Source organism: Xiphophorus couchianus, chromosome 22, assembly GCF_001444195.1.
Source record: "Xiphophorus couchianus chromosome 22, X_couchianus-1.0, whole genome shotgun sequence".
Taxonomy (NCBI): Eukaryota; Metazoa; Chordata; class Actinopteri; order Cyprinodontiformes; family Poeciliidae; genus Xiphophorus; species Xiphophorus couchianus.
In genome coordinates, this window is record NC_040249.1 from 18,555,141 (window position 1) to 18,568,561 (window position 13,421).

The following is a 13,421-nucleotide window of genomic DNA, read 5'->3' on the forward strand; positions in this document are numbered from 1 at the left end:
TTGTTATAGTAACAGTAATATTATATAATAATAATGATTATTATAGACTAATAATACTTATTACTATTAATATATAATTAATCATATATTGATTAATATACTAGTACATTTATATTAGTATATTAATTCTAATACTGTTATTTATTATTTTTATTATTACTACTACTATAACAACTAATAATAATAATAATAACTATTCTAAACAAGTTTACATTTTCTTCCATCATCCTTCTATTATCTAATTGTCAAAAACTTTCTTCATTCCTGTGGTAACCAAATATCCAACGCCAAAACCCAGGGGAAAAAAACACGTCGACTAACATCTCTGCCTTGCTGAAAATCCTTGCTAGACACAGTGTTGAGGTTCAAAGAGCTGCTTGGATATGAATTGATGTTTTGAAATACAAGCATTCATAACCATCAATGTAAGACAACATGCTAGTGATACCCCACATGCCATTGGTAGCATTTTGCGTATCATTAGCATTTTGGCTAATTTTAGTTTACACACAAATTTTAACATACTGAATGGAGTAAGTCCATGTTACTGAACATGCTTGTGACTCTCCACATGCTATTGAGTACATTGTAGCTTACTTTAGCTAATTTTTAGCATCAGAACTCTGGGTTCCAACCAACATGCACACTTTGACAGGCCCCGTTTAAATTTCTTCATAAATTTTCTAGTGTTACCATTATTATTTGTAGCAGTGAGTTCAGCCAGTTGTGTTTCAGCATCACCCGTAAACCCAGCTGCCTTCGTCCACAGTGGCTGAAACTGGAGATAGGTGCTTGTTTGGGGCCGGCGTCCCCTTTGTCTAATCTAAAGTCAGGCGTCCCTCCCTGCAGGACTGATGTAGTTTGTGTCTCAATCTCTGCATGGGGTTTAGGCCTTGACAGGTAGAGCTCCTAATCCACTGTCCAGCCACGACCCAGGAGGGGCACTGATAGCCCTGGAAGACATGGGGTCTCAGTGATTAATCTATCAGTTTGTGATAATTTACAATGTTGGATTCAATTAGGAAAATTTTAATCCCAGATCATTCCTGTCTCTGGCTGGAGTCATTGTAGATGTTAAGAAATCCTCTACCTGCTTATAGATGCTATCATTTAAAAAGTATATAAAAACTTATGCTTTATTAGTCCTGTTGGAAGGTTAAGAGCGTCTTTTGTTGATGCATATTTATAGTCATGTGGTTATCCAAATGGCCCCCTGTGTCCAGGTTGATGGACTAGAAGAAAAGAAACATCTTACTTCCTTTTGAGAAAGAAACATGGCAGACCTGGCTTTTCATGAACATACACATAAATGAAAATGTCAAAGGGAGTGAATTATTTTCAGACCACAACCTTTTTCAGCACTTTAATGTATTAACAAAACCACCGTAGAGGTTGTGAAATAATTTGAAGTCCCATCTGGCAGTCCTGATAAGATGCTTTGCAGGAAGTTGTTGTGTGTGATGAGTTCCTGTGGGTTAAGGGGGTCCCGAAAAAGAAGAGTTCAGTGGGAAGGAGAGAAAGGAAAAGGATGCAGATCATATCAGTCCAAGAATGAGGATATGGCCAATGAAGACAGTAAAAACATTGTTAGAAAAGGACAGGTTCCACATCTGAAGAACACAGAGAAAATCTCAGTTTTACCACTTTGTCTGCCTTTTTACAGTCTCTGAAAGTAATTTTTAATTTTACTGATCGTTCCTTTTCTTTCAGAGTCTTGCTTCTGTGTCTGTTTTAGGTTTCAGGATGCTAGTTCAGCTCTGTCTTCTGCAGTTTCAAGGCCTTGGTTTAGAAGGTAATTAGGTGGAGTAGGCAGTGCAAGGGCTGGCAATTAGGTGATTAGACGCCCTCACTGAGTGTTGTTTGAAATAGCAACCGGTGTTGTTTTAGTGGGGGGAGCAGCATCACTCAGGCCTCATTCAGACTGGGAACCACTTCCACTGCAGGGGGAGGAACACTTTCACACACACTGATACTTTGCTGGTCAAGTAACAAAGTGGCCCGTCAAACACCAGGATGCCACATAAAGTTGTACACAGTGACTTTCCCACTTCTTAATACCTCCAGTCCATCGTTCGTCCACCCTACGGTTCAGTTCATTCTCTTCCTTTTTGTGGTGACCAATAAAGTATTAACATCCCCTGATGCACTGCTAAATTTCACACCTAGGCCGACAATACCAATGAGCAAGCGAGAAACTTTTATCTAGAAGGATGCAATCTTCAGCTTACTTGTTAACACTATTACTGCTATTCAAACATCGTCTTATCTGCTCCGCTTCACATGTCAGCATCTTCAACCTGAACCGTCTCTTCTGAGTGAGTCTGCACAGTAGTTCACAGCTACTGAGCTGTGCTTTTCAGATACAGATGTTAATTTTCTGGGCTATATATTGAATTGCAGGTACTATTGCAATATCAATGTGTGGAATATCTGAGTTGCCAAAGAGCTTTGATGCAATGCTTGGAAGCCTAGGACAGTGTATTGGAAAGGTTTTCACACCCCTTATATTTTTCTGCATGGTTTCATATTACAACGAATAACTTGAATGTCTTTTGTTAGAGGTTTATAAAAATAAAAAAATCACATTCTTCAATAAATATGCATTGTTACATGGAATTTTCACATAAAAAGGTTAAAAACTAACCTTCCAGCCACAGAACACACATTTTTAAAACATCACTGAGAGCATCACCTTCCAGCAAGACGACAACCGTAAACGAACAGACAGAGCTGCAGTGGTTCAGATAAAAGCATGTTCATGTGTTAAAATGATCCTGTTAAAACTGACATGTAAATCTTACAAATTTAGGGCATGACTGAAAATTTGATGTTTACAAACGTAAACAAATCTGACTGAGGTTGTACTGTTTTTCATAAAAGAAAAGGGTTACATTTCAGTCTAGAGATTTGCAAAGTTGGTAGAGGCATGACCCTGAAGACTATCGGCTGCAGTTATAGCAAATAATGATTCTACAATGATTAGGTGACTAAGTCTGAATGATTGCTGCACTTTTAAGCTTTTAATTTCTAAAATAAAACCTTGTGAAAGCCATTCATCCTTCTCAGGCAGCATGGCCAGCTTCCTCCTGCTGTCCAGATGCATGGTAGGTTAATTGGTCTCTCTAAATTGTCTTTAGACGTGTGAGTTTCTGTGTTGGCCTGACGCTCTGTCCAGGGTGAATCTGTCACTGTTTTGCCTGAAAACGGGCAAAACAAAAAAATATATAGTTTTTTTTATGTTATGATCATCATGAAAGTTTTGTTCATCATTGCCCTTTAAAACCTTGTATTTATTGTTGTCCTTGCACCTTTCTAATTTATTGCTGGCTGATGTTTGCATTAAGCTCACTAGCAAAAACATATTTAAAGACCTGAGTAATGTTTCGACTCGGGGTGTTCTTCTAAGATGCAGAGGCCGGGTCACCTCTTCAGGGCAGGGGGCTGTAATGACTTCCCCATCTGGACCCCTGGGACGATGGTGCTCGTGCTCAGCACCTCTCCTGGCCGCCTTAAGTCCGCCGCCTTGTTTGTTTAGGGAAGATTAGCAACGTAAAACCCTTACAACATCCTGAACATGCAGCGAGAGGGAGATGTGCTGGAGAAGAGAATAGAGATTGATGGGTAAAAAGATAGACGAGGGGAGGGTGTGCTACGGGAGACAGATTGTTTTTAAAAGAAATGAAAGAAAACAGAAAATTTACAATAATTTGAAGTGGTACCATTTATCTAGAGTGTTTCTTCATTTCTTTTCTCTTGATTGAAAAATAAAAGTATTCATACTCCTTAAAAATTACTTCATCTTATGTCACAAATATCAATGGATTTTATTGACATTGTTTTATTTCATTTTTTTATTTTTTTTTTTTACAAATAAAAATACTGACATGTTATTGTATTTACATTCAACCCCCTGAGTCAGTACTTTGTAGAAACATCTGTCTCAATGATTTTACCTGCAGATCTTACAGAAACTGTTGCAAAGTTGCTCATGCCCATTCAAACTGGATGGGGAGCTTCTATGAGCATCAGTTTGCAAACCTTTCCATTCATTTTCAACTGCCTCAATTCCTGGACTTTACTTAGCGCATGAACATGCTTTAATCTAAAACCAAAAGGTTCAGTAAAAGCTTTTGCAAGGCGCCGTAAAGTTTCTGTAGCGACTGATCTTGGCTGTGTAGATCAGTGTAATACATATTTATGGTCTCCTAAATGCTTGGTGATGGCACAGGTCTGGCTGAATGTCTCCTTTGGGTTGTGTGAAAGTGTCAAGAGAAATGTAATCATCTTATTTAGACAGGTCTCTGTGCATTGTTATTGTGTCTGTAAAATAGTTATGGGGATCTAGTATGCCTTTAGAAAATAAATCACTCCTAAAAGATTAACTTCCTTTGGCTCCAGGGTATTTATTACAGTAATGTTTTGTTTTATGAAGCATCGTTCTACTTGGTCAGGTTTTTCATTATTATTAATTGCTTAAAATATCTCTGGATAGTTAGAATTTGGCATAGTTTTCTTTCTTAGCCTGTGGTGGTTCAGGTGGGTCACAGGTGTGCGTGCGGGGGTGTGGGGGTGCATGCTTAGCTGTGGCAGGAAACAGATGTGCAGTGATATCATCGACTGCATAGGTCTGGGAGTCTATCAGCTCTGGCCAGCCTGCCGTCTCGGTGCAGTGCTCCACTTCCTGTGGGCTTAAATCACGAACGTCCATGATAAGGAGAGCAATGCGGCTGGTCCTGCTTATTGGCAAAAATCTGAGAGTCCCTGATTAAAAAGTTCAGGATTAAACAACGGAATAAAGACAGCAGATGAGATACTGCTGGTTTCAAGTCCCATAAATGGCTCCATTAGAGAGTTTGGAGTGAAAAACATCCTCGGAAGCTGTTTGGATCTCGATCATGAGAGCAGGAAGTGTGAGGGCTCACTCTAACCTTACTCTGATTGTTTTTTTCTCTTTGACAGCCCCTGCCCAGAGCAAGGGATGGGGGATGAATTTAACCTCATGGATCATTCAGACTTGTACATCTTAGACTTCAGTGAGTATTCTTGTTGTTCTTGTGCTTTCTTTTTTACCACCACTTGTTAAACATGTCTTTTCTATCTTGAATTATCAAACACGTTCAATAAACTTTAACAATGATGATTCATTCAGAAGCTGAAAAGGAGAGGTACCGATACCGTTTTTCTTTTAAATTTTCTTTTTGTTAAAACCACAGATGTTCAGAAACTGTTACATACAATCACTATGAAATGTGATGGAGAAGAGAACACAACACAAACTCTAAAACACAAACTAATTAACAGTTCAAACTCACTATAGGATCATAAAGGTCACATTCATTTTGGACCTTTTAATTATTTATTTGAAACATTTCATTGGTAAATGATTATATTCCATTCAACTTCACTAAAATTTGAAAAGAAGAACTGAATAGACAAGTTTTAATTAACTGTAATTTTCTCTATTCCCCACAGGCTCAAAGCTACACATAGAAACACGAATAAATACAAACACCCCAGTTTATATTTAGTTGGATGTCCTCTATCAAACTGCACCTCTACCACACACTTTTCAAATCTACAACAAGTTTAATTCTGGCAATTTGTTTTCTGAAGTTGTTGATTTTGAATGCAGTCCAAAACGTTTCATGAGGTTTAGGCTTTCAGAAATATCTGGGTTAAATGTAAGGGATTTGTGGATGCTGTCTGCTTTATGCCATGCAGCTGTAAGACTGGTAGTATAATAACCCCACAGCATGATGTTGCCACCGCTATGCGTGACACTGATGCTGGTTTTGAAAGTGTCACCTTGAATCCTGGGTTTTTCGAGGCTCCAACCTCAACACTGTCGAGAAAGCTCTGGGTTCTGTTTAAAAAACAACCATTTTAAATTCATTCTACCAAGAAAAGTGATAGAAATTTCCACCCAGAATCATGAAAGAAGCTTGTGATTAGGGCTGCAACTAATATTCATTTTATTAATCGATTAATCTATCGAATATTTTGAAAATGTTTCTATTTTTGTTCAGTTCTGGCTCTATGCACCTTTTCTTTAGCCCATATACTCCAGTTGACGATTAATCAATTACTAAATTAGTTGCAGAATATTGTTGATAATTGATTTATTACGATTAATCCGATTTATTTCAGCTCTACTTGTGAAGCTACTTGTGATAGCTTTAAACAAATGTGTGGTTTGTGTTCATTTTGATTAATGAGCAAATTTTATTAAAGTTGTTTATTATATGATCATTCCACCATGAATAAAAAACAGAAAATATTTTGAAAATCATTGCCCAAGAGAAGTGTATGTAAACTTTTAACCATAGCTGTACAGTGGATAAACAATTTTTAGTTAAGGAGTTGTAAAAGTCCCATTTTTTTGACCATGCCAAAAAAAAAAACGAACTATTACACCCTATTGCAACTTGTCTGGCGTGTCTTCACTGCACTGCTTCATTTCTCACTGGCCTTTCACAGTGGGCGCTTCCGCCTCATTAACACCCAAATATAGTCATGCATCCTGCCTGCTTGGGACGGGCCTGCAGAGCTTTCTGGTCACAGTTTGGCTTCGTGTGGGTGGGCTTGCACAGGGACTGGCTGTACCCGGTGGCATCCCCTGTGCCATACGCGTCCCAGTGCCAGTCACATGTGTCCTCCTCACACTGCTCATCAGTGAGCATATGGCCAAACAGCCATGACGGCGACACTAAGAGGAAGTTTGTAGGTAAATTTAGAACGCAGGTTTGTAACAAGATGAGTTGACGCTTGCGTCACTTCCCTCGTATGTAAATCTCGTTGTTTTGTTTCTGACTGTGACCTGCTTTCCGACCACTTCAGGATGATTTTACATCATAGAGAAGAAATCTATGGATCTTAGTTGTATTGCAGTGTCAAGTTGAATTCCTACAGCTGAGATGTATGTTTGTAGCATGAATATAATTAGTTGCTCTGACTCACTTCACTTTCTGTTTTTTTTACAGGCCCTAATTTGAAGACATTATGCAAAATAGCTGTTATTCAGTACAGTCTGGAGCAGTCAGGACTCCCACATGATATCAGGTCAGAGATGCTTCCTCCTCTCATTAACGCTGTTTTGTCACAGAACCCACACATTTTAGGTCCTGTTATTCTTGTCACTCTCAGTAATAAGGTTATTTATCAAAAAGGCAAATTATAACTTATTATCCTTCATTCAGCTAGTGGCGTACTAATGTACATTTTACACGTAATTATACCTCAGCTAATAGCAGAAAAGTTTGTTTTATAAAAGAATCAAATAATCATGAAGAAACGTTAAGCGGACTGTGACGTATTTTGTCTGAGCCTTGTGCTCAGACGTTTACATCACATGGTTGCCGCCTCATTGTCCGGCAGAATAAAATTGGAAACCGGTAAACTTACTCAGGCATAAATGTGTTATTAGATTTTATTATTTTGGCAGTGAAATAAGTGATAGCTTGGAAGTAAAGGTCTGAAATTTTCACAAAATGAAAACCTTCAGTAAAAATACTAGTTTAATCCCATTAATTTATTTACAACAAAATTTTAAAAAAAAACAGCGCAACAATATAGCTAAAAGAGAAAGCAATTATTCTTTTTTATTTAATTCCCTTTTTTATTGAAATTACACTTTGCAGAAGGAAAAACAGTCTTGACTGTTTGTTTTTCTTTCTCACTTCTCTTTGTATTTTCAATCTACTCTGACAGAATCTTTTTAATAGATTAGAGGAAAAAAATAAAAACACCATAAAAGTTCACAGAACAAGATGCTATTACTCAACAAAATCTGGTCTCATTGGTGAAACAAAGTCCGGCCAGTTTGTCTAGAAAATCTAATCTGATAGAAAAAGTCTTTTCATCATTTCTAACCAACCTCTCTTCCATTTTCAGCCATTTTAGTATTTTTTTCTATCACTTTCTACAAACATCATCAACTTCTTGAAATTGATTTGTAATGAATAATTTGCATGTTTTGAAGCAAGTATGTCTAAAACTTTGGCCTCCTTCGAAGAGATGTTTTTCTTTTTTTTTGCACGTTTGTCTGTTGGAACCTGATACTAATTACTCCTCTTAACCTCTCATTTCTTTTGCATCATCGCTGCCACCTTGCACGCTCCCAGCCTTGGTGTTTGCATTTGTGTTTCTAACCCTTTGAGGGGTTTCCAGCTGGGGTCACAAGACTATGGTTAACTCCCTTTAGCCTCTCAGTGGCGTCCCCAGCTCCTCTCTTAAACACACGTGCTCACAACAGAAAAACGAACAAAGCAGTTGAGAGGGAGTGAGTGTGAAACCAGAGCCAGTGATAACAATCTGCAGCTCAACCTCTGACCTGTCATCAGGTCACCACTGGACCCTGTTTGCAGCTCCCGCTCCTCATGCTCACGTTACGGTCCGTCTTTTCCACAACCTGCCTCTTTATTGAGACAAGTTAGAGGAGGTGATGGGGACGGTGCACAGCAGGGGGTCTGCAACTTTCTTTATGTTTCAGAATAAATATATATATATATATTTTTTTGTTGGTTATTGTTGTTCAGATTTGTTAGAGCAGTCCCTACACAGTCTGGAGGAAGTATAAAAAATGTTATATATAGGAAAAGATAAAGTATGAAAAGTGTCAGTTTTGGAGTAAATATCCTTCCATTCATCCCTCCAGCCATTCATCCTCCTTTCATTAACAAACTTATATTAACTTATAATTTGTCTCTCTCTTCTTTCATCCATCCATGTATCATTTCTTACTTTGTCTCTCTTCCTTTGTCCATCTTTTCCTTTAAAGTCTAGCTAGGCCTGTCACAATAACACATTTTACTGGATGATGAATTGTCCCAGAAGTCATTGTGATAAACGATAACATTGTTGCTTTAAGACAATTTTCAAGCATTATAATGGAAAAAGGCATAACAATGCAAGAACACATTCTCAAAGAGGATTAATAAACCTAAAATTTTAATGAACATTTAACACTGAAACTGGAAGACATTTTTAAATATCCAAAATAAAAGAAAAAAAAAATTACAATGGATTATGAAGTTTGTGTAAACAAAGTTGTCCTCTTAAAAAGGGTTAGATAAGACCAAAACACCAGACTGAACAGTTTTGGGTAGAAAGAGAAAAACTATGACTCATCCAAAGGAAAATTATTGAACATGTTTTAATTTACCATGTGATTAATTTATTGTTTGTTGTGACAGGCCTACGTTTAGCCACTATAAATTGTCTAAATTTTATAAATAAGATTTGAAGAAATGATGTGAGGTTGAGTGCCTTTTTTTACTTAAAGAAAATGGAAGCATTCTGAAAATTTAGTCTTGAATTTCAACATTAAAAATACATTTGAAACCTAAATAAGGTAAATAAAATCAAAATTCTCAGGTAGAAATACAAAAAAAAATTACAGGAGTTTTACACCGAATGTTATGATTATCATAAATATAAACATTTAAACACGTTACAGTTACTCAGATTCAGCAGAAAGAACATTTTTCTAAAACTTTTGACACATTTTTTTCTTCCTTTTGTTAAAATCAGATGGGAACTGGCAGCCATGACGACCAACAGCAACATCAGCAGGCCCATCTTCTCCTCGCATGGTTGATGCAGCTGCAGACGAAACAGAACCAGGACTCTGTTTCAGAAAAGCTGAACTTTTATTTTTAAATCATCCTGGTCGACTGAACTCTGAGGACTGCTTTGGATTTACCTTCCACATTCTTCAACTGAAAACTCATCACTGACCAAACTGTCCTGGCATAAGACTTCAGCAGACAGAAGGGCCTTGCCCTGCCTAAGGATGTATTTTAATCCTCGGCACTCGTTGTTGTGGGCGATGACGCTTGTTCAGATTTTCCTCTTCTTTCTAGCCTCTCTAGGAACCCAATCAGCCTATGATAATCATAGACATGCAACTTCTAATCTTAAGCACAGGAATCGACGAGAATTTCAGCCAAAGGCTCTTGAGTGCGAGCGACCGTTGAAGATGTCAAACGCCCTGAAGAAACAAATCTTCAGCTGCAGATCTGAAGAGACTGGCTCACATTCAGTAAAGGACAGAGTTATCAGGACTTGCAGAAAGTCTAAGTGTTTTACTTGTTTCACCACAACATGAAAGCCTCCCTGCTGCTCTGAAAAGGCTCCTAAATGATTTACAAGACAGCTAGAGAAAGCTGTAAAATAATCAAGGGCATCTACCTCCCTCTAAAGTATTTCTCATTGGGTCTTTGACACCTCCTGTACATTCGACACCTGCTAGTCCCCAGAAAAAAGAAAGAAATGTTGCAAAGAAGTGTGACCAACCTGCTGAGTAACTCCTCTAACTTCAGAGGATTTCAATATCAAATGCAGAAAAGATCATTTATCTCACAGATACACATTCTGAGTTAGAGAGATTATCTCATGAATGCATTTTGTTTGTAGACAATCCTTCGGCTTTCAAACCGGTTCATTTATCAAGCAGATCAAAATCAACGGAAATGTTTGTGTGCGCAGCGTGAAGAAAACATTTTGTTCATTTAAGGAAAAAAATAGGCTGTGGTAACAAAGTCTAATTTATTTCAGATTTCGTTGACACGTCTCAAAAGTAAGACCAAAGCAAACTGTAACATCGTCTCATCGCTTCCCTGCCTCGCTGCGGCCCGTTTGTTCCTGCTGGTTGTTGTTTCTCCAGCGTAACGTTTTTAACCCTCAGCAGCAAGTATGTGGAGGCAGGGCAGGGTGCAGTTTAAACATCATACTGATAAATTTCCTTTTAGCTTTTGAGCTTTGTGATCAGTAGATCCAGGAAGTCGCATCTTTCCTTCAAATCTGAAAATAATGAATTGTTCTCTTTTTCTCATGTTTTCAAATCAGATTTCAACTTAATCTAAAACCTGAAGTCGTCGTTTCAGTCCACTCTCCATCCTCTGCCCTTTCTTAGGGACCAAGTCTGTCTTAGCTTTCAGTATTGACATCAGTTTGCTCCTGCAGTGGCAGCTACATCTCTCGGTGCCATAAGAAAACAACAATAAATGTGTTTTTTTACTGCAGCACATTCATCTCTCACTGATACTTTTCATTAGATCCTTTGTTAAATTTGAATGCAGTTAGTCAGCAGGAATAAAAAAAAAAAACATAATGTTTTAAGAAATAATTGTTAACAAAATCACAAGTGGCACAATTATTGGACCTTTGTGTTCAACTTGTTTCCTTTAGCCTCTGGCCTCCTGGCTGGGCAAGGATCAGATTATTTTACCAATCTGCACAGATATAAAAATCTAAAAGAGATTATCTGTAAGTGTTTCCAGAAAAAAAAATCATTTTCCATCCTACCATCACAAACATGAACATGGGCTTTGAAAAATTACGCTTATCTGCAATATAAGCTCCATTTGTGTTTGGCATTAAAAAATTAATTTATGTTAAAAATCACCTTTTGTTAATTGTGAATTATGGTGGTGAATTTGTTTCCTCCAAATGCTCTGAGAGCCTCATCAGAGTTCATGGCATCAGATTACATACCTTACCAGAAAGTAAAATCTGTGAATAATGATTCAAAATAAGTGGGAAAATCAACCTCTTTTACTGACCTTATAGAAAAGTGATGTGAAAAATTGGAGTCATCTGCTCCAACTATCTATAAACATTATAATAGAAGATAAAATAAATATTGATAAAAAACTGACCATAGGGTGGCCAATATGTGTGCCACTTGTAATTTAGTTAACAATCTATATGTTCAGTATCAGATTAAGCTTCTGTCATGAAGGATTTATTTATATTAAAGCTCACATGTAAAATTTAGCTCGCAGTGTCATTTGACGGATGCGGGGAAACGTTTCAAGGCTCTGAATCCCGAACATCAGGATCTAACACCATTTTAAATGTTTACACAACAGAAGCAGAGTAAAACAGTCTGTAGCTGCAGCTTAGTCACCAGGTTTCTGCACTATCGCCAAATGTGGCACGTCTGGCCTTACAGAGATGAGAAACTGCTTTTTTGCCTAGGTAGACTTGAGTTTTTAATGTTAACCTACACAAACCAGTTCAGACTTTTCTTTACAGACCAGCAGTGCCAATGTGACCCAGCAAGTCCGACAGTCCTTGCACTACACACATGTACACTTTACAGATTTCGTTAGAGGATAATACAAAGGATAATGCAGTGAAATCACATTTAAGCCTATTTTATTTTTTCACATACTGAAAAATAACAAAACGCAGAACGGAGATTTTGTTTTTGTCTCAATATAGTGTGAAAGTAATTTAAATTTGAACGTTTGTTGCCTTTGAAGATTCTGAATGATCATAATATTTGTCCTTTAAAAGAAGCAAATACTAAATAATTGCGGAGGCAAAAGAAAATAATAGTAATATAAATCCCTCATATATTGCTCAGAAACATGCTGGGGTTTCACTCGCAATGCAGGAAATGCAGTTTCTAATTCTCCTCTCCTGGTTTTTGTTAAACCTGACAGCTTCAACATGAGCTGGAAAAATTAAGTATGAAGGAGTGTGTTTCAGTTCCTTTTACAACTATATAGGCTCTTTATTCTGTTTTTTTTTCACAACGTTTTAAAAGGGGATTCCTTGTGTGGCGAAGGCTGGCAGGATCTCCTGTGCAATATGCTTTATAAGTGTATAAATAAATTGAAAACACTTTAAGTATTTTGTTTTTGGTATTAATTTGTCAAATTGTATGGCTTTTAGCATGGCAGACACACAACCTCATACTTATGAGCAATCTAAAGAAACATGCATGAAGAGGAAGATGCAAACTCCATGCTGGGATTTGAACTCGGGTAACATTGCTGCAAACCTTCATCGGTTTATAGTAATTTCTTTTGTCCAAGAGATGCTATGAAATGTTGTACATGCAGGAAACCTCACAGTATGTAGAAGTAATTGAACTATTTCAGTAAGAGCTCTGGTAGACACTAACTATCTTCTGCTTAATCAGTACAACTTGGTTAAATCACTTTCCCTCTCAGAGATTTTTAGAAAATAGGATTTAGACGGCAAAATGCGAACATTTCTCCTCAAGTAAAAATGTCTTTACTGCTAGTAATAAGAGGGAAATAAATTACACAAATTGTTGAACATAAAGCAGTTTAGAGCCATTATCTGCACCGTGCTCCTTATGTTTTCTCCATTGTCTTGTCGTAACAGAACCCCAGCTGCTCAGACCTTAAAGAAAATGAAATGGTAATTTAACTGCAAATGTAGATGTTGCTAAATCTTGCGTGAATTTCATCTGCAGTGTTTTTGAGTCTGCCGTTTAGTAAGAAGCAGATTTGTTGGATCCACTGTGAAGACTCTTTGCTCTTCAAACCTTTTCCTTGCACAGCTTCTGCTCCCTGCTGGGAAGCAGCCACGTCCAGCCCAGCCAGCCTGTCTGATGGCCCTCTCCGTCTACTGATGTGGGTATTTGAGGTAGTCATGCTGACACA

The 13,421-nt window shown here is 37.6% G+C and overlaps 1 protein-coding gene across 1 annotated transcript in view; it reads left to right on the forward strand.

The window, feature by feature from the left end:
• Positions 1 to 12,636, forward strand: part of klhdc3 (kelch domain containing 3) — a 32,399-nt gene extending 19,763 nt beyond the window's left edge. Inside the window, exons 9-11 of the mRNA XM_028007279.1 lie at positions 4,960 to 5,033; positions 6,981 to 7,059; positions 9,529 to 12,636. Coding sequence (XP_027863080.1) covers positions 4,960 to 5,033; positions 6,981 to 7,059; positions 9,529 to 9,595 — 220 coding nt within the window. The 3' untranslated portion in view covers positions 9,596 to 12,636. The remainder of the gene's footprint in view (positions 1 to 4,959; positions 5,034 to 6,980; positions 7,060 to 9,528) is intronic.
• Positions 12,637 to 13,421: the final 785 nt, after the last annotated feature.